Source organism: Balaenoptera ricei, chromosome 20, assembly GCF_028023285.1.
Source record: "Balaenoptera ricei isolate mBalRic1 chromosome 20, mBalRic1.hap2, whole genome shotgun sequence".
Lineage (NCBI taxonomy): Eukaryota > Metazoa > Chordata > Mammalia > Artiodactyla > Balaenopteridae > Balaenoptera > Balaenoptera ricei.
The window spans coordinates 6,647,672-6,668,256 of record NC_082658.1 but is presented as its reverse complement, the minus strand read 5'-3'; the positions used below and the strand labels follow the sequence as shown (position 1 = coordinate 6,668,256).

The 20,585-nt window shown below is 58.8% G+C and overlaps 1 protein-coding gene across 1 annotated transcript in view; it reads right to left on the bottom strand.

Annotated features, from left to right (window-relative positions):
• Window positions 1-20,585, bottom strand: part of KIF19 (kinesin family member 19) — a 24,988-nt gene extending 4,403 nt beyond the window's left edge. The window contains exons 1-12 of the mRNA XM_059907072.1: window positions 20,547-20,585; window positions 18,746-18,826; window positions 8,669-8,779; window positions 7,950-8,037; window positions 7,494-7,630; window positions 6,290-6,415; window positions 5,738-5,932; window positions 4,207-4,353; window positions 2,643-2,765; window positions 1,229-1,394; window positions 380-554; window positions 73-271 (exon numbers count right to left, since the gene is read on the bottom strand). Of these exons, the coding sequence (XP_059763055.1) occupies window positions 73-271; window positions 380-554; window positions 1,229-1,394; window positions 2,643-2,765; window positions 4,207-4,353; window positions 5,738-5,932; window positions 6,290-6,415; window positions 7,494-7,630; window positions 7,950-8,037; window positions 8,669-8,779; window positions 18,746-18,826; window positions 20,547-20,585 (1,587 nt within the window). The remainder of the gene's footprint in view (window positions 1-72; window positions 272-379; window positions 555-1,228; window positions 1,395-2,642; window positions 2,766-4,206; window positions 4,354-5,737; window positions 5,933-6,289; window positions 6,416-7,493; window positions 7,631-7,949; window positions 8,038-8,668; window positions 8,780-18,745; window positions 18,827-20,546) is intronic.

The following is a 20,585-nucleotide window of genomic DNA, read 5'->3' as shown; positions in this document are numbered from 1 at the left end:
ACAAGCCTCCCCCAGCCCCTTCCTGCTGGGGCCTCTCAAACCCACCCTCCCAGACCCCCAGACCCCAGGCACCTTGTGCTTTCGCAGCTTCTTCTGCTCTCCCATCAGGGCAGCGATGCTCTCCCGGGCGGAGGCCACCTCGGGGGGCTCCAGGATGTCTGGCTGGTCATCACCTGTGTCCGAGTCCTTCTCACTGTCGTCCTTGGTGTAGGACTCCTTGCGCTGCTCCTCCCTCCACTTGAGTGCCCTGCGCGACTTCTCGTGCTCCCAGCTGCCGCAGCCCCACCCCCGAGGGAGACCCGGGATTCAGGCCACGGTGGGAGGCACAGCATGCATCTCCAGCTCCCAGCCCCTGTCCCGGGGGGTGGGGGGTGCTTACCCTGCAATGGTGAGCAGGTGGCGGGAGGTGTCGATCTGCACCTCCATGGCGTGGTTCTCCAGCTCCAGCAGGTGTCTCCGCACGTCCATCTGCTCCTGGAAGGCGCTGATAAGCTGCTCCCGCAGCGGTCCCATCTCAGCCCGCTCACCCTTCTCGCTGTGCAGTTGGACCTTGGCTGGCCGTTGAACGGCAGGTGGGGGGAGGTCAGTGGAGGAGGAAGGGTCAGGCCAGGAAAGTCTGGGCTACCTGGGGCCCTCCCCTCTCTTTCTTCCCAAATGACTTCCTGTGCAAGCACCTCCTCCAGAAAGACCTCCTAGATTACCACACCCCTCCCACATCCCACTTCCGCACTGAGTCTTCAGGCTCTGACCCAAAGGTGATTCCCAGCTTCTCTGTATGAACCGGGCTTCCGCCAGCCTTTAGAGCACCTTTCCGTCAACTAATAAAACGTGCCCTTTAGACACTTTACTGCCATCTGTTGGAAAATCATCATAGCAAATACAGAAAATGTATGAGCACCGTATCCCTTCTGGCGATGCCAGGCACAGTCTCGGAGCCCTGCACTGCGGCCCCGAGAGTGACGCCCCACACAGCTGAATGCCCACGTGCCACTCACTCGTGTGATACCATCTAATCCTCAGGTCGAGTCTCTGAAGCAGAGATCATGATTCCATTTGACAGTTGAAGGACTGAAGGCTCAGAGCGGTCGATGACTAGCCCAAGGCTACTCAGCCAGAAAGAATCTGCGTCTAGCTTTGAACCCAGCCCTGCCTGACCCCTGAGCAATTTGAGACGGCCTGGACGGGCTTCGGGAGACGGGCTCCCACTGACACAGACCCCCACACACACCTTGGATGTGACAGATATCGCCCCGCTCCAGCCGGCCGTGGGCCTGGCCCCGCCCACCCTGCTCGTCGATCTTGCACTTGAGCCTCTGGATCTCGCCCCGCAGGTCGGCAATGATGCTGGTGTACTGGGCAATGTGGTAGGAGACGTTGAGCAGGTTCTGCTTCACCTGTGGGGATGCGAGGGGAGCAGGTACGGTCACCTGGACGCCAGGGCCTGCCTGCGGGTTCCTCTTCTCTCTTGCTTACCCCTGATCTTCCTGACAGTAATGGACTCCTGTCCTCTGATCCTACAACCTCTCAACACTACGTGTCTCCGCCAGAGGCATACTCCTAAAATGCTGCCTTCCCTGCCCAACCTTCAATGGCTCCCTACTGCTTGAGGGAATGCCCTGATTCCCCCACCACTCTCTCTAGATTTTCTTGTGACTCACTGCTCCATCAGGAACATTTCTGCTCCAGCCGAGGAACCATCGTACTTGCCCCACTCCCACCACCGACACCATCTCCTTCCTGCCTTCGGAACCTCTACCCTAACTGCTCCCTCTCTCCCTCAATTTCCTCCCCATCCTTGTTTCCCTCTCACAGTCTCCAAAGAGCTACATGGGATCCCACCAGCACCCGCATCCCCGATCGCTGGCATCATTTCCTGCTGTTAATAATATTCTGAACTATCAATTCAGAGTATTATTATTACCTGTCTCCTCCCATCATTAAGTTCCTTGAGGGCTGGGATAAAACATAAAGTGCCTGGAACAATGTCTGGCGAATTGTAGTGTTGGGAGAATGTTCATGAAATTCTGCCTTAGAATTCCCACCCCTCGACCCACACGGGTGGAAACAAACGTCCTAACAGATAGCGAGGATTCTCACATGTTCACCAGAGAGGGTGAGAACGTGGGCTTGGAAAACAGGCAGACACAGCTCTAGTCTCGGCGTCACCACTGCCCTGGGACTGGGAGGTCACTTAACTCCCTGCAGCCTCATTTTCCTCAGCTGTGAAATGGGGACAGAAATAACGCCTGCCTCATTGGAGGATCAGATGAGATGATTTGATAAAGGGCCCGACATAAGTGCGTAGTAACGGTCACCTCTATTATGACTATTCTGATTAGGGGCTTTGGAAAGGTAAACATCTGAATGAGTATCTGAAGACGAAAACGGGAAGATGGAAGGGGATGTGGGGCTGGGGGAGCACAGACCTTGAACAAGAAGAAGGGGATTCTCAGGGGCTGTGGGCTTCCCGGCCGGCAACAGGGGAGGGCACAGGGGTGACATTGGACTGGGGAATGGGGCCGGCGCAATGGTGGCTGGTTCCAGAGAATGTGGGGTGGGGTGGCAGGGCCTGGAATCAGTCCAGGGGCTCGAATCTTGGCCCAGGAAGGCGGGGCCTGGGGGACAGACCAGGGGTCCCTCACCCTGGTCTTGATGTTCTTGGCCCGGCCAGCGTAGGTCAGGGTGTTCCGGGATTCCTCAAAGGCACTGCTCGCTGGGCTGATGTGGGCGATCATCACCGTGCGGCTGTTTCCCCCCAGGGAATCCTGGATGGGGACGAGGGCGGGCTGCGGTCAGCAGGGCCCTGCCTTCCTGCACACTGCTCCCGCCAGGCTGTTCGTGATGCCCTCGTGGTGTGTGTGTGTGTGTGTGTGCGCGTGTGTGCGTTTCCCTCTCTCTCTCTCTCTCTCACACTCACACACACACGCACGCACAAGCGCACACGCGCACACACGCACACACACACACACGCACACACACACACACGCACACACTCTCACAGGTGCTGGTGCCGAGCATCACAGGACTCTCCCCTCCTCCTCTGCCGCCCCCCCTTCTTCCCTCTTCCAGCTTCTTCGCCAAAGTTCATATTTGAAAATTTCGAGTATCCAGGTCAGGGTCTCCCGGCTTCCCTTCTCCTCCCCTCATACGTGAGAAGGAGGAAAGGCAGCGGCCCTGGTTGGCTGGGAACCAGAGGGGGAAGAGCCCCGTGGGGCCCTGGGCCCCTCCCCCATCCCCTCTGGCTTCCCAGACCCCCCTTCATCCGACTGCCGGTGGCACTGTTGTCTTGGCTGGAGTGAGGCGGTGAGGGGGCCTCTGTATGGAGGTTGACTTTGGCCTGTGGCCACCGCCTCCCTTGCCCTGGGCTTGCAATGCCCTCCTGGACAGAGAGAGAGTGTACAGCGGGGCTGCGGGCTTGGCGGGAGACAAAGCCCTTGGCTGCAGCAGTTACCAGCTGGGCGACTTCAAGCAAGCTCCATCACCTCTCTAATCCTCGGCTTCCTTGGGTTTCGAGGGTGGCAGTAATTAACTGTCCTACCTCCCAGGCTGTAAGTGCAGTGATGCAGGCAGGCCGATGGCCAGCGAGCATTAAGTCACCTGCAGCTCTGCTATCAGCCCAGACAGACCTCTGCTGGGACCCTACGTCCAGCACTTACTAGTGTGAGGCCTTGGGAAGGTTACTTAGCCTCTTAGTGCCTCGGTTTCCTCATCTGCAAATGGAAATAGTAATCCCCTAACTCAGACTCGCTGACAAGATGAGAGGAACTGGGAAGGGGGTGCTGAGGCACCGAACACAGAGCCCAGGCAGGAGCGGGGCCTCCCAACAGCAGCCTCTGGGAGCCATGATGCTGACTGACCACCTGAACCCCCAAATCCAGACGACCCCCCAGTTCCGCTAGACCCACAGCCCCGGGGTGGGGGGTCAGATGCAGCCCTTTTCCCTCCCTGCTGCCCAGTTTTTGGTGAGAGTCACCAGATAACATACAAGACACCCAGTGAAATCTGAATTTTGGATGAATAACAAGTGAGTTTTTGTTTTTTGTTTTTTAGTATAAGTATGTCCCGAAGATGGCATGGGACATACTTATACCCAGACAGATTTTGTTTATTTGAAATTCACATGCAGCCGGGCGTCCTGTATCTTTCTTTGTGACGCTGGCAGCCCCACCCTGGGTGCCCAGGCACTGGGCCCGCGGCAGTTGGTACCTTCAGGAGCCGGGTGAGCTTGCTGTCACGATAGTTGATGTACTTGTTGCTGTTCTTGTCGCTCAGCGCGTTGATGCAGTTGCCCAGGGCCAGCAGCGAGCGATTGATGTGGGCCCCCTCTTTCATGCGCTGCCCACGGTTCTGTGTCTGGGGGGCGAGCAGTGGGCGTGACTCCCTGCCCCGGGCCATCCTGAGTTGTAAACCCCTCCCTCTCCCCCGGGGCCCTGCAAGGGAGAGATGCTGAGGGCCTGGTCCCGCCCTCTGTCCGGGGGTCACGGAGGGCATTCGAGAAGGTCAGAGAACCCGAAGGCCTCTGAACAACAGTGGGGGACAAGAGGCTTCTGAGGAGGGCTGAGACCCTGGCACTTCGTCCCCCCCGGGGCTAGCCCCGCGGCACAGCTAAGGCAGCACGGAGAATGCGATAGAGGTGGGTCGTGGCTTCCCAGGCAGCTCAGCTGAGAGCCGGCCCGGCCACGGGCATGGCAACAGGCGTGGCCACGGGCACACGGCTCTAGAGGGTGCGCCAGGCTTCAGGGAGGGAAGAGGGAAGTTTGTGTGTGTGTGTGGAGGGGGGGAGTGAGTGTGTGTGAATTGCATGTGTATATGTGACAGCATGTATATGTGTATAAGAAAGTCTGTGAGTGAGGAAATGGGTTGAGGTGTATGTGAGTGGGTGTGAGAGCAGGACAGTGTCAAGTCCCAGGAGGCTCTGCCTACAGCCGCCCTCGGGAGACGTCTTTGGCCAGCCTGGTGAAGCTGGGAGCCACTCACTCCGGTGGCCGCGGGGCACACCCTCTCCCCCCGCGGGGAGCTGGCTGCTCCCCTGTACTCCTCCTCCAGGAAGCCCTCAGGCCTTTACTGGAAGAGAGGGGTGTGTTTCTCCAACCCCACCCCGTTTAAACCAACCCCACACGTTCAAATATGAAGCCCTGTTACATCTCCCTGGCGCTGTCCTGTCCCTTGCATTTGCTTCAGTGCTAACGGTGACATCACCCAGCACCAGCACTCACGTGACTGTGAAACCTCCAAGTTTGCCCGCAGGAGGGGGCCCGGGCCCAGGCGCAGGGCCAGGCGGACAGGGCTTAGTGATGGGGGACAAATGCTGAGAAATGGATGATGGACCTTTTTCTCTCCCTGATGTGTTTGGCAAGGGCCCCTCCCCGGCTCTGCCCACGATGCCCCCAGTCGGGGACGTTGTTTCCCCCCTGCCCCAGCTCCTCATTGGGCGCATTCATTCTCTTGCCTGTTCCCCCCACCTCCTCCGGGGCAGCCACTGTCTCCTTCCCTGGAGAAATCCCCACACTCCCAGGCCCCTTCCCACAAACAGCCCTTGAGCGCTTCCCCAGGGTCCCCCCCCCCCACATCCTTCTTGCTCATCAGAGACATTCCTCAGTCCCTTCCCCTCGGGATCCCCCTCATCCCCGCCCTCCCTGGGACAGTCCCCACCCCCACCCCTTGGGGAGCTGGGCGGCCAGCATCCCTGCCCTGCCCCCCAAGCTTCCTCCCCAGCCCCACGGGGAGCTAGCCTCACCTGGGAGGCCCGCTCCGAGCCAGCCAGGTCAATCATGAACAGGCGGCCCTGCCGCACCTCCTGCAGGACGCTCTTGACCCGGCTGCGCTGGCGCACGGCCACCTGGAGCACGGCGTGGGAGCGGGAGGACGTCTGGTTGGCGGCCGTGGGCTCCTGGGTCCTCTGCCGGTTCCCCTTCATCAGCAGCTGCATGATCTGGGTGGATGGGACGGGGGAGGGAGGCCACTCCTGGGTACCTGTGGGGATGCTCCCACGTCCTGCATCTGAGAGGTTGGGAAGGGGTCCAGGCAGGGGTGGGTCGGCCCCCTGTGTGCTGCGGGGCCTGGGAGGTCAGGGCCTGTCTGTAAATTGGGAGGCTGGTTGCCTGGTCAGCCCCCAGGGTCGGCGTGGCTGGGGGCGTGTCATCCAGGATTCTCTGTGTCTGCCCCAGCCCCAGCCCCAGCCCAGCTGAGTGGGCAGCTGCTCCCTGGCTGCAGGGTCCAGCCCCCTCCTGCCCAGCCCCCCGGGAGGTTAGTGGCCCTCCCTACTGCCCGCTGGCTACGCAAGACTCGCCTCTTTGGCATTGACGGTGGAGACCTCGGTGATCCCGGCCACCTGGATCACCCCTTTGGAGTCCTCCCTCAGCTCCAGGTACCCCAGCGCAGGGTTCAGCAGGTCCCGGATCATCTCATTGTAGATCTGATGGGCCAGGTTGGGAGGGGCAGGGGACAGATGTTAACGGGAGACCAAGGGCAGGAGGTTCAGGCAATGGCCAGGTTCTCCGTCCCTCCCGAGAGCTCCAGGCTCCTCTCAGGGAAACCCTGGTTAAGGAGAGAGACCCCTTCCTTTCTATGGGGTGGCATAGGGGGCTTCAGCATCCAGAGGGAAACATCGGGCTGCCAGAGTCGAGGGTACAGAAGGCATCAGAACCAAGTGGAACTCCCTCTGCAGGCTGGCCAGGCACGGGACAGGGGATGGGACCTGACCCATGGCCGAGCCCTGTTTGTTTCTAGGCAACCCATACTCTACCTTCACCTGCTCCCACCTCGCAGGCCCCCAAAGTGCATCTTGCTGGCTGAGTCAACACCACGCTGGCTGGAGCAGCTGCTGGCAGCAATGTCTCGCTGCCCTTCCTGAGCTGTCACCCAGGAGATTATCAGCTCCCGGAGGGAGCCGGAGAGGCCAGGAGCCAGATGGCGTCTAGCCCACTGGCTCTCCTGCCTCTTCTGGCCTCTGTGTGCGCCTCCCCCACGGCCACCCCCGCTGACCCCTCATTGCCTGGTGGTAGCACTCATACAGGTGGGCATCAGAGGCTGTGGCAAGATAGCGAAGGCTGGCAGGTCCCAGCCTGTCCGTGTAAGTGCAGTTCCCACCTGTACCTATATGCACCGAGTGCCTGCAGGTAGCTTGGCAGGGCAGACAGGGTTGGCTTTCAGGAGTGTGCCCAGGAGGATGGCGTCTGGGAGGATGGCTGAGGTCTGTGCTCAGCGACAAGGCTACTTTGGAGTGTGGCACAATGGGCACGGCTCGGCTTTAAAGCCCTGGGGTCCTGAGTTTGAATCCCTGCTCCCTCACTTACTTTGTGACCTCGATCTAGTTGCCTAACCTCTCTGAGCCTCAGTTTTTATAAAGTGAGGCCAACCATATGCACATGGGAGAGCAGCAGTGATGAGCACCCCAGGAAACTGCCCCGTGACCTGGCCCCAGGGAGGTGGGCCAGCCCGGTCCTATGGACCTCTTGTCCAAGCTCACAGAACAGGGTGGAGGGAGGACCAACCTCCAGGTAGGACATGGACACCTCATATTCCATGTCGTTGCTGGTCTCCTCAATGGCACAGAAGAGGTCATTGAGGGTCCGAACGTAGATGCCGGGCTCATGGTCTGTGCCCAGCATGGTGTAGGTTTTCCCGCAGCCTGGGGCAGAGCAGGGGGGCGGGTGAGCAGGGCAGCGGCCGGGAGCGCAGGGGCTCCTGGCAAACCTGGGTCTGTCCTCAAGGCTGGACCCTCCCAGATGGCCAGAGAGGTGGGGGGAAGGGGAGAAGATGGCATCCTTGGCTGGGGATGGGGCTCTGGGTCCAAAGGGCCCTGGGGGAGGGTGGTTTTAATCAGCCACATCCTCGGATCCTGCTCCGGTTGGGGCCAGACTAGCTCGGCGGTGGAGGGCAAGGGGGCTTACTCTCAGAGGGGCCAACCAGGGCATACAGTCCTCTCCGTGGGCTGGGCTCCCCCTCACCTGTGGGCCCATAGGCAAAGACAGTGGCATTGTAGCCTGAGATGACGCCTTCAATGAGGCTCTTGGTGGTGGCCTGATACACCATCTCCTGCAGGAAAGAGGAGACCCGTCAGGGGCCCGGGCACAGGCAGGGCAGAGCACACAGGCCCACGGGCACATCCTGGCTCCCAACAGAAGCAGCTTCTGTCCCTGGAGCCCTCGGCCCCAGAGAAGTGGGGGTGGGAAGTGGGGGATGGATGTCTCTGCTCTCACCCCATGGGGGGATGCCAGCCTGAAAGAGAGCTCAGGACACCTGAGACGCCTCCCCCCACAGCCGGCTCCCAGCCCCCAGCCCCGAGGACGCATTACACCTGCCACTGGGAGCATCCCGCAGATGGGCAAGACGGGGGTCCCTGGGAGGGTGTCAGCTTCCCGAAGCTCCCCTCCCAGCACCAGATGGGCTTCAAGCACTCTCCTCCAGCTCCCATAGGGGCCACCTGTGGGGTGTGCTGGGTGGGTCCCCGTGTAGGGTGGCATCTGCGCGTGCTGACCGGGGTGTGTCCACGCAGGAGGCTCTGAATGCACCACGCAGGCGCACGCACACTTGCATGTGTGGGGAGAGAGCAAGTGATGGAAGGAAGGCTGAGGGTCGGTGGCAGGGTCCCCCAAGGACTCCCTCCCGAGGGGGTCAAAGGGCAGAGAGAGGATCTTGCGTGTCCCTGGGCCCAGGCGTCCCTCACCTGGGTGGCAGTGAAGTCAAAGGCCACGTCGAATAGGTAGGACTTCTCCCGGGAGCGATGCGCCCGCAGGATGTCGTCGGGGTCTTCCATTGGGTCCATAAGAACCACCATCTGCAAAGGCACCCGAGGGGAGGCTGGTGGTCACCCGGGAGCCCCAGGCCCATACCAATGTCAACACTGACCACTGACCTCACCCCTCCTCACTCAGCACATGGGAAGGAGTGGGGACGATGCTCTGTGTCCAGGAACGCCGGGGCCAAGGAGGTAAACTGAGTCCTGACAAAGGACAAGGCACTGAGGGGGATGGGCTGTCCTAGAGCCACCCAAGGTCGCAGAGACAGTGATGGAGCTCCTTTCCTGGGTCAGCAGGGGAGCCAGGGCCAGTGACAGCCCAGAGAGGACTTGAGAGCAGACAAGGCATGAGGGGCAGAGGGAGCTGATTGACAGAGGAGGCTGACTTGGGAGCCCGGCCCAGCTCCGTGGACCTGGGAGATCCACATGGGTCCCTGTGGGTGCACCCCTGTCCAGCACCAGGATTCAGGAGGCCCAGTGCCAGGAGGACCACAGCCTTGGAGCTCCCACCAGACTCCTCCCAGTAGCTACACACCTGTGCTCACTGCGTCTAAACTGGCCCAAGACCCCTGGGGTCCCAGCAGGGCCCCCTTCTGGGATTCTCAATGGAGGAGGGAAGAAGGAGGAGGTAAGACAGCTCCCTAGGAGACCCGACCCGGGACCCTCACCCAGAGGTCTTATCCAATCAGATGGGATTCCAGGTAAGCCAGTTAGAGGGGATGCTCCAGACAGGTGGGGCTGGGGCTTTGTGCAGGGAAAGAATGAGGCCACTGACTGAGGCCCCCTCACAGCCTGCCAGAGGCTGGGTGGCCATGGTGAGCTGAGTGCAGGGTGTCGGGGCCTGCGGCTGTACCTGGGGTGCCCACCTGTCCCCAGCTACCACCTCAGGGCTTCAGCCCCAGTGCCCTGTAAGCTTGTCCCAGGATCCAGTTCCTGGCTCGGGCCCTAACGCCAGCAGCAGGAGCCCTGATCAAGTTTCAGACCCAAATGAAGATACACCCGCCCACAAGTCCCCAGGTGTGGGTCCCAGTGGAACGCGATGGAACTTGACCAGATGTACAGCTCTCACCCTCGGTGCCAGAACTCCTGTGCATACCGGCAGCGCCAGCGGCCTGAGGGCCACCCTCTAGGGACCTTTGATGCAGGAGAGGGTGAGCTGTGTGCACTGATGCCCGTCACCCACTGATCACCTTCAAATGACCTCTGGGCACTGCCAAGTTCATGGCACCATCGGCATTTGGTTCTTTTGACATCCAGGCTCCTGAATCAGGACATTGTCAGCACGCCTGCTACGATCCCCCCTTAAAGAGGGCTTTGTCTGGGCCTCCATCTGTCTGGGCCCCAGCCCGCGCCCCACCCTTCACAGCACCACCCCCATCCTGGTCCACTCTGGCATACAATGGGGCCCTTGTGCCCCTCAGCCAGGTGAATGGAGCTGAGCCGCGGAGGGCTGGGGTGGGGTGGGGCGCTGTGGGCCCACAGGGAGCAGCACAGGGAGTTCAGGCCAGGTGACCACGACTGCGGGGCACCTTCTCTGTACCAGGCATTAAGCGGGGCCCCCGAGGGGACAGAGAAAATGAAATGTGGTTTCCTGCCTCTGACATCACAGTGGAGTGGATCATTGTAATAACAAGCGCCGGGCTCCAGGAGGCAATCAGAGCATAGAGGAGGGGCATGTGATCCGTGATCCAGGTTTTCCCCTGCAGGAGGGCTTCCTGGAAGCGGTGGCGCCAGCACTGAGTCTTTTTCTTTTTTTTTTTTAAGTTTATGTATTTATCTATTTTTGGCTGCGTTGGGTCTTTGTTGCTGCATATAGGCTTTCTCTATTTGTGGCGAGTGGGGGCTACTCTTCGTTGCGGTGCTTGGGCTGCTCATTGCAGTGGCTTCTCCTGTTGCAGAGCATGGGCTCTAGGTGCGTGGGCTTCAGTAGTTGTGGCACACAGGCTTCAGTAGTTGTGGCTCGCGGGCTCTAGAGCACAGGCTCAGTAGTTGTGGCACAGCATGGGCTTAGTTGCTCCACGGCATGTGCGATCTTCCCGGACCAGGGCTCGAACCCGTATCCCCTGCACTGGCAGGTGGATTCTTAACCACTGCGCCACCAGGGAAGTCCCCAGCACTGAGTCTTAAAGGATGAATAAGAGTTGGCTGAGGAATGTGAGGTGAGGAAAGCAGACGAGGGAAAAGCACTAGCAAGGCCGTGAGGTGAGAGGTAGGCTGTGGGCAGACGGCCTCAGAATCACTGGCGTTTCTTGTGAGAAAGGCAGGGATTTTTCCTCCTGTCCTCTCTGCCAGGAATCTCGAGAGCACAGACCCAAGATGGCCACAGAAGGAGACGTCGGGGCCCCTCTGTGAGCACATGCTCCCCCCACTCTGGGAGGCTCCTGTACGTCCTAAATGTCACCTAGGCTGGCACCCAGCATCTGCCCAAAGAATGTTTTCTCAATAAAGCTGCACGGAGGGAGCTTTGAATGTGCCATATGCAGTGCTAAGTGCTTTGCACGCACTTTCTCATTTTCCCCAACAGCTTAGAGTAGGCACTTGTATCATCTCAGGATTATCATGAGGAATCAGATTGGTACCCAAAAGCTGCACTGCCAAGTACAGAGCTGGTTGGATTCGGAGCTGTTGGGTTCCAGAACCCAGGCTCCTAACCACGAGGCCTCCCGCCCCTGCCTCTGGACCAACAGCTGCCTTCCTGGGGCCTGTCCTGGTTGAACTGTGTCCTCCCCAAATTCAAATATTAAAGTCCAATCCCCCAGTCCCTCAGAATGTGACCTTATTTAAAAAGAGGGTTGTTGCAGCTATAATCGGTTAAGTTAGGATGTGGTCCCTTTATAAGGACTGGTGGTGTCCTTATAAAAAGGGGAAACTTGGACACAGACACGCGTGGCAGGAAGATGATGGGAAGAGACGCAGGGAGAAGATGGCCATCTGCACGCCGAGGACAGAGGCCTGGAACAAATTCTCCTTTGCAGCCTCAGAAGGAGCCAGCCCTTCAGACTTCTGGCCACAGAACTGTGAACGAACATATTTCTGTTGTTTAAGCCCCCCAGTCTGTGGTACTTGGTTCCAGCAGCCTTACAAAGTGATACAGTAATGGAGGCGGGCTCCTCCCTCAGCCCTGAGGGGGTGGGCTAGTCTGGGAGCTCTCTTTCACAATTCCCTACATCTTATTATGTTTTAAATTAATTAATTAATTTTATTTTTGGCTGTGTTGGGTCTTCATTGCTGCACGCGGGCTTTCTCTAGTTGCAGCGAGCGGGGGCCACTCTCGTTGCGGTGGCCTCTCTTGTTGCGGAGCACGGGCTCTAGGCGCACGGGCTTCAGTAGTTGTGGCGCGCAGGCTTAGTTGCTCCGCAACATGTGGGATCTTCCTGGACCAGGGCTTGAAGCCGTGTCCCCTGCCTTGGCGGGCGGATTCCTAACCACTGCGCCACCAGGGAAGCCCCTTTGCATCTTAAATGTTCATGCCTGTGGCATGCTGGGCACCTGACTCTGGGAGGTTTCAATGGGCACGTTGACCACACAGGACACACAGGGCCCTCCCGATGCTGGCGGGAGGGTGGGAGGCAGGGCCGGGAGTGGGGAAGGTGGGTGGCGCACGGCAGGGCTCTGTCCCCACTGGTCCAGGCCTCCTAGCTCAGCAGAGGCCCCCGGGCTTGACCTCTCCCTGCCCCCACTGCCTCCACCTCCAGACCTGTTTTTCATTCAATGCCGACTGTGACCTTTCCACGGTTCTAGCTTTGGGCCCGAAACCCAAGACCCGCAAGGGAAGTAGGGGGCCTCAGGCTCGGGGGAGGGTGTCATCCGTAGCCTGTGTCCCCATTAGGCACCAGGCTCCTCTCCAGCGTCTCCTAGGTGAGAAATACCGCGAACAAAGTGTGTCGGGAGTTCTTCCTGCTGCACACCGCTAAGCTGCCGGGCTTTGATCGGCTTTGCAGTTTTAACCGCTTCTCTCTGGCCTCCAAATGGCTAAACTGAGACCAGGGTTTCACAATCTTGGCACTATTGACACTTTGGGCTGGATCACTGTTATCAGGAATTATCCAGTGTGTTGTAGGACGTTTAGCAGCAGCCCTGGCCTCTACCCACTAGAGGCCATGGCACAGCCTCCTCCCAGTTGTGACATTGCCGAATATCCCCCGGGGAGCAAAATCGCCCCCAGTTGAAAACCTCTGACCTAGACTATTCCTCCTCAAGCCTCCAAACTGGCAGCGAAGATCTCCGGGGAAGGGGATGTGCAAATTGGGTTCAGGCTCCATACTGCTGTGTGACCTCGGGAAAACGGCACCACCTCTCTGGGCCTCAAGTGCTTCCCAGTTGGAAGTCTGGGAGGACCAACAAGGCCATAGCCTTGAGAGAAGAAATCGTGCCAGCACTCCTCACCTACTCAGGAAGCCCCAGCAGAGAACGGGCATCTGGGAAGGCCCCAGCCTAGGAGACATCATTTCCAGTCCTGGGAGCTGAGCCCATAGCTCCTGTATTCTCAGGGTGTAAACAGGACACAGCAAAACAAAAGCCTGATTCCAGGTGGCTATCACCCCTGTAAGGCTGTTTCTAGATTTTTGTTTGCTTTTTCTTTAAGAAGGAAAATTCATGGCTGGTCATAGTTCTAGTTGTAAAAGTACCATCCTGTGGGTACTCAGGAAAGGAGATTTTGATCTCAGGAAGGGTGTCCCTGGGCCCTGACAGCCTTCAGGCTAGATGGAAAAGACCAGAACGCTGAGCTCATAAAGCCACCAAGGCCCAGCTGGCTGCTCAGGACAGAGTCACACCTGGCTGATGTCCTGGCCAGGTCCCAACCTGCCTACAAGACTCTGAGGTCCCTGAGGCCTCGGGTGAGAGGAGGTGTGACCAAGATCGTCTAGGGCTGCATCTCTCATGGGTCTACAGATGCCTTCATCAGTGTCACCCTGGGAGCTTGTAAAATACAGATTCCCAGGCACTACCCAGATTCACTGAATGAAAATCTCTGGGGAACTGGGCCCACAGATCTGCCTTTTTAACCTGCACTCTTGCCTTGTACCCATTCAGGCACTCAGTATAAGAATCCTTGCATCCTGGCAGCATTATTCATAATAGCCAGAAGGTAGGAAACAACCCAAATGCCCATCAACTGATGAATGGGTCAACTAAATGCAGCGTAACCATAGCATGGAATAGTATCCAGCCACGAAAAGGAATAAAGTTTGAACCCAGGCTACAGGGTGGATGCAGCCTTTTTTTTTTTTAACTTTTTGGCTGCACCCCGTGGCTTGGGGGATCTTAGTGCCCCAGCCAGGGATCAAAGCCCCACCCCCTGCACTGGAAGCATGGAGTCCTAACCACTGGACCGCCGGGGAAGGTCTTACAATGTGGATGAACCTCGAAAACCTTATGCTCAGTGAAACAAGCCAGACATGAAGGACCACATATTGTATGATTCCATTTCCACATACTGTCCAGAACAGGCGAATCTATAGAGATGGAAAGTGGTTTCCTGGGGCCGGGAGGGGGCTGGGCAGATGGGCGGGGTGGTGGCTAAGGGTGGAGGGAAAGACTTCTCGAATCCTCCCCCGGTCACCCTCCTGTGGGGCCACAGAACCAAGAAGCATCCAGGTGGTGGGTGTGCAGGGAGGGCTCCGCCCCCGGGCAGGTGAGTGGGGCTGAAGGTGCCCGGGCTGCTCCCAGCATCCGTCACCTTAGACTTTATTCATCTTTCACAATAGCCTGCACTTGCGTGGCACAGCTCTCCCTTACAGGGTCGCCTCTAATCCTCTCAACAGCTCTTGGGCTGGGCCGAGCAAGTTCTTTTTTTCTTTCTTTCTTTCTTAATTAATTAATTAATTATTTTTGGCTGTGTTGGGTCTTCGTTGCGGAACACGGGCTCTAGGCGCGCGGGCTTCAGTAGCTGTGGCACGTGGGCTCAGTAGTTGTGGTGCACAGGCTTAGTTGCTCCGCGGCATGTGGGATCTTCCCGGACCAGGGATTGAACCTGTGTCCCCTGCATTGGCAGGCGGATTCTTAACCACTGCGCCACCAGGGAAGTCCAACAGCGGAGCAGGTTCTTAACATACTGTCTTCTGGCTCCTCCGACAGGACCCCAGGGGCACGGGGGTGGGGGGGGGTGGGGGGTGACAGTTGGGCTTTGAGCAGATAAAGGCTAATTGCGGGATTATGCATATGGTCAGGTGACTTAAATCCTGTGGACAAACATGGTCTGGAAGGCTGCGGGGAGGGTCAGCAGGCTGTGGGCTCTGTGGGGTGAAGGGAGCTGCTTGTTCTGGAACTTCTGGGCCCAGCGACCTCTCAGGCCGCCCCCACACCTTGTGGTCATCAGTGGCATCCCTGAGGGGTCTGGCGTCAGGGTCTATTCCCGCCCCAGATGCTAGGAGACCAAGCTCCTACCTGACTCTTCCATGAACACAAAGGTGTGGCCGTGACAGATTGGGGACCTCCAGACAGGGAGCCCTGAAGCCAGAAGGGGGCGGGCAGGAGGTGGGCCAGGGTTTCACTTACCTCTGGGGCCTGAAACCATCCCGTGTGTCAGCCCTGGAGATAAACTAACATCTGTTAAACCCTGACTGTGCGCCAGCTGCTGGGCAAGCACTGGGCAGGCGTTAGCCCATGAAGACTTCTAAGACGGCGCCGTGACAATGATCCCGAATCAAATGGGGCGATGGGGGTGGGTAAGACCACAGGCACCCGGACCACCTCGTTACAAATCCAAACCCTAACTCCAGCTTCCCCAGAATCCGGCACACCGGCCTCTTGTCCCCAGCGGACACTCTGCCAAGTGAGCGTCCACCTGTGCAAAGCCAGGGGGCCAGTGTCTCCCTCATCTGCAGGAGAATGACGCCCAGCTCTAAGCAAGGCGGTCCTAGGGCCCCTCTCGGTGGCCCAAGCCAGTGGGTGGCTGAGGCCTCGGTCCACCTCTGCCCGCTCAGAACTCACCGGCTGGTGGGCTTTGGCAGCGTCGCCTCCCTGCTGACCACCAGGGGCCGGGCTTCAGTAGGGACCTCTGGGCTGCTCTGCTCGGCGGCTCCCCACCCGCTAGCCCGAGACAGCACGAGCAGGGGTGAAGTAGGCCCTGCATCACAGAGGAGGCAGAGCCCAGAGCCCCAGGCCAGCAGAGGCTGGGTTGGGGAGCCCTTCTGCGGGGCTGGGCCGTGAGGGAGGGCCACAACCAAGGGAGCAACGGAGGCAGCCGGGTAAAGGGCAGATCCGCTTCCCAAGCGGACGCCTCTTTAGCGGAGGCTGGGTGCTGTGTAGAATGCTTGGGCCCAGCTGCACCTTTGCTGGGAAAAGACTCGAAGGCCCTGTTGTCCTGGGGATGCTCCCAAACTCACCCTGCCAGCCCACCGGGCAGCTGGCCCATCAGTGAGGCTGGCCAAGCCTGCAGCCCCCAGCCTCCCTCGGGGCCAGTGATGCAAGCCTGGGGGGCCTGGGCCACAGAGAAGCCATGGGGGTCACCGGAGAAGGATGGAGGTCAGGGGGCAGGGCCTAGCCAGAGGGCGAGGCTATCCATTTTACTTTTTGGACTTCACCTTACTGGTCAGAGGGACGGAGCACTTGAGCGGCGGCTGGTTTTTCGGAGGTTCCCAGCCTGCCATTTGCTGTGGTTTCTCCCAAACTGCAGCCCAGGCAAATGTATCTTTGGGTTTTTTTTTTGTTTTGTTTTCTTTGGCCACACCATGCAGAATCCCACGCGGGATCTTAGTTCCCCGACCAGGGGTCGAACCTGGGCCCCCTGCCGTGGAAGTGCAGAGCCTTAACCACTGGACCAAGGAAGTCCCAGGCAAGTGCATCTTTGAATCCAGCAGGGAGAGAAGATGCTGGGGGCCAGAAGCTTAGCATTCTCCCTGCAGGGCCTGGAGTCTGTGTTGAGAGCCCTGAGCCCACGCTGCTCAGACCACTCTCTCCATGTCTAAGCTGACAAAGGAGCAGCCTCGTTGGGACTGCCCAGCCCTTGGGACCTTCTCGGAGGCGCAGCTCGGCCTCCCTCTCCACTGGCAGGGACAGAAAGGAGCCAGTGTTTGCTGTGCGTGGGCACACAATGGGCTGTGCCCTGGGCCAGAGCGTTTCCATCAGCATCAGTTAATATCTATCAGCCCCCACTCTGGCTGGGAGCCAGGAGCAGCCCAGAGAGAGATCATCATTGTCCCACCTCTGAGGACCTGATATCCTTGGGGACAAGTTGGAAAAACAGGGAGTGGCCTTGCCTGGAAGGAGGTTTCTCCTCTCGAGTTCTCTGGCCGTTCATGGCTGGCCCCTCTCATCAGCCAATCCAGCAGACCTGGGCACTCTCAGTCACTTATAGACGATAACTCACAGCTGTTAAATGCCTGCTGGGTACCAGGCCCTGGGGAAGCACCGTGCACACATTTGCGGCTGAAGATCCTCCGGAGGAGGCATAATGATTACCGTCCCCACTTACAGAGGGGGCAACTGGGGCTCTGGAAGCAACATGGCCCAGGCCACACAGCGGGTAAATGATGGAACATACGCTACACGGCTGCTGTGTGCATTCGTCTGCTCCCACCGGGCCTTTAGATGGGCTCTTCCCAGCCCTCCCCTGCCTTCCTTCAGGTCTTTGAGGAAGGCTACCCTTTTCCAAGAGGGCACAGAGGAAGAGAAATCAGGAGGCTGGTGCCACCCAGCTCTGCTGTGGCCACAGCTCACTGGGGCTGAAGGAAGAGGCTGGGAGGGGTGAGCACTTGCCCCCAGGGGCCCCGAGGCAGGCAGGCATCGCAGGCTTTGTCCACCTATGGTCTTCTTACCATGGCCCTTGGGCTTCCTGAGTCCGGCCTGCCAGGCTCAAGGCCAGCAGGTGCCCACTTTACGCCTCTCTGTGCAATGCACTGGGCCACCCCGACTCCTCTGACCCCCTAGCACTCCCGCCACCTTGATGGGCCTGGGCACTCAGGAGAAGCTAGCAGCAGCCACAGAGCAGAGGCAAGGGGTTGCTCTCGGGGTCCCCAGAGGCCATATCACCATGATGCTTCTACCCAGGCACCAAGCCTGCCCCCACCACTGTGCCCATCCCCACCCCAAACCTGAGTCCTCAACTGCCTACCCCCAAAACCATCCTGGCCGTGGTCTACAGAGTGCGCGGTCTGGTTCCTGCCCACGCCGCCAACCTTATCTCACTCCTCTCGCCCCTTCTCTCTCTGGCTTGAACCACGCTGGCCTTTTCTCAGTTACCCAAGTGTATCACAATCCCTCTCACCACAGGGCCTTTGCACGTGCACGTCCCTCTGGTTGAAATTTCTCCCTTCAGCACACTCCTAATGACCTCTTCTTCATCCTTCCTGTTTCAGCTCAAGCACCTTTTCTCAAGGAAGCCCTCCCTGACCTTTGGGACGAGGTCAAGTTCCCTCTTATTCTCATATCTCCATGCATTTCTTTGCAGCCCTTGTTGGCTACAAACTCATATGTTCATGATTCAATTCTTTCATTTAAGTCTCATCTCCCTGCACTGGCAACGGAGGGAGGACAGGGTCTCTTCTGTTCACCGTGGTTTCCCGGCTCCTGGCACTGTCCCCAGCGTGTTGTGGGTACTTGATAAATATTTCTTGTCTCCTGTGTAAATGGAGGTGGGGCTTGCCCTGCCCACCTCATCATGTTGACAGGAGAACCAAGAGAGCAAATAGACATCCAAAGACTTTGCAAAACATGAAGAGTCTGGAGATGAGCATTAGCTCTAGACCCTATGAACACGTGCTCTACGGGTAGCAGACCCATTAAGGTGGGGAAATCAAGTCATGGGTACACGGAAGGTGTGTGAATTTTTTCAGGGCCGGAGGGAGGGGCTCAAGCTCCCCCTCCCCCCCAGACCAGGGAAGCTTTTAGCTCTCCTTGGATCAATCTAGGGAGGCTTCCTGGAAGAAGGACTGTGGTTTCCTTGATGATGTAGTCAATAGTACAGACAAGAGTTCAGAGGTAGAGGAAGGGCCCTTCCTGCCCCCACCAGGTGAGTAGGTGCCTCTGCCCTGCCCTACAGCTCCCAGCCACAGCCCCATGTACCTGCTCGTCTACTTTATGGGCGATGAGGGTGGCTCCTTCTTCCAGCTCCGCCACGCTGATGGGCCGGACCCGGAGCGCCACCTGGGAGGGAAGGCCAGACCCCTGGGATTAGATGGAGAGGGCTGTGCCGGGCCGCAGAGAGAAGGATGAGAGGACCCCAGGAATCCTCCCCTGGACCAGCCCCATGGGTTCCTCTCTGTTCAGCCATCCAAGCCTGGTTTATCTTAAGGAAAACTCAGTGGTTCAAGGCTACCATCTAGGTTGAGGGTACCAGGTCCACAGAGTGTGGGCTCTGTCTGAGTCTATGAACTTCCCAGGAGCCTGTGCCCCAGGGAGAGAGCTGTCTGCTCCTCCAGGCTGCATCAGTCACACCCCAAATTAAGCACCTGCAGCTCCCCTGGGCTTTGAACTTGGAGCCCTTGGCAGTGGTGCAGGCTGTCTGCGCGTCTGTGAATGATGTGGGCGGGAGGTGGGACGGGGGGCCCAGGGGACATCCCCTCCTCATGCGGACAACCTGTGACCGCATTCCCACCTGGGGACAGTGCCATCGGAAGCTCCCACCTCCCTCTACCCTCCCACCAGAGAGAGATGGTGGGTCTTCATCCTGGGCCTGGGTCTCCCCACAGACGGGGAGCTGCTTCTTCTACTGATCAAGGGGAAATAGCTGCCCTTGAGGGGCACCAAGGGGGGGTGTGTGGGTATAACTAACGGGCGCTCATGCCAGGTAAGAACCCTTCACTCTCAGAGGCACTTCACTGCCTGTCAGGCCGCCCACACCGGCCTCCTCAGCCAAACTCCACAGGTAGCAGGGAAGGCCCCTCCATCCCTGCCCCAGGGGCGCGTGCCACACAAGCCAAGGTGAGCCGTTTTCAAAGAGACAATTCTAAACTGCCAGAGAGGATGTTCCAGAGCCCCGGGCTTGCTTGGGGGCCTGGGGCTGAGGTTCGTCTTCGGAGCAGCGAGCTCACCCTACGGAGGCGGGAGTCTCTGGGGGCTGCATTATCCTCCAGTTACATTACCACCCACCTGCTGGTGATGGCAGCCCTTTCCCAGATCTCAGAAGTTAGGGGATGGGGAGGGGGCTGGGAGAAAGCAGTGGCTTTGGGGTCACTGAGTCTTCCCCCCATCACTCAGTCTGGCCCCAGTGACAATCAGAAACCTGTCTTTGCCTCCACCTGTCTCCCGTGCCCCCCACTCACACCTCTTCCTCTGCCCCAGTCCCCAGGGCTCTGAGGGGCCATCTTGGTTGCTTCCAGCACTTCTCTGAAATGTTTAGAGTCCTGACTTGGGCAACATCTGTGTTGCAACCCAATAACCAGCCACCTTCAACCCTGTACCAGCTCCTCTGGTACCTGGGGGCTCTTGTCTACCTACCTGTGATCCCCAAACCCTTTAAACTCCTGACGCCACCGGGCTGGCATGCCCTGGTTCACCAGGAAACTCCCACCTTCCTTCCCCGGGCAGGTAGGTCAAGCCCTCCCTGCCCCTGGCTTTTCTGGATCAGAGAGCAGTCTTGTTCCAGAGCCCCATCTGCACAGGTGGCGGGGTGGGGGGTCCCTGGTGGGAAGGTGTAAAGGGGGATGGGACTGAAGCCAGGCTAACTTTCCAGGCCTTAGCAGGGTGGCCACGATGCCCTCCTTCCTGACATGCACGACTCGGGGCAAGTTGCTCTGGACACTCCCAGCTGCTGACCCTGTGTCCTCTTAGCGGGGACACACAGTACGGTCCGGAGGCCGCCCGCGAGTGTGGGTTCGGGGGACCAGGGATGGGGTCGAGGAGAGGGAGGTTGACGGGGTCTCACCATGAGCTGCTGGTCCTTGGAGTCCCCGCTGTCCTTCAT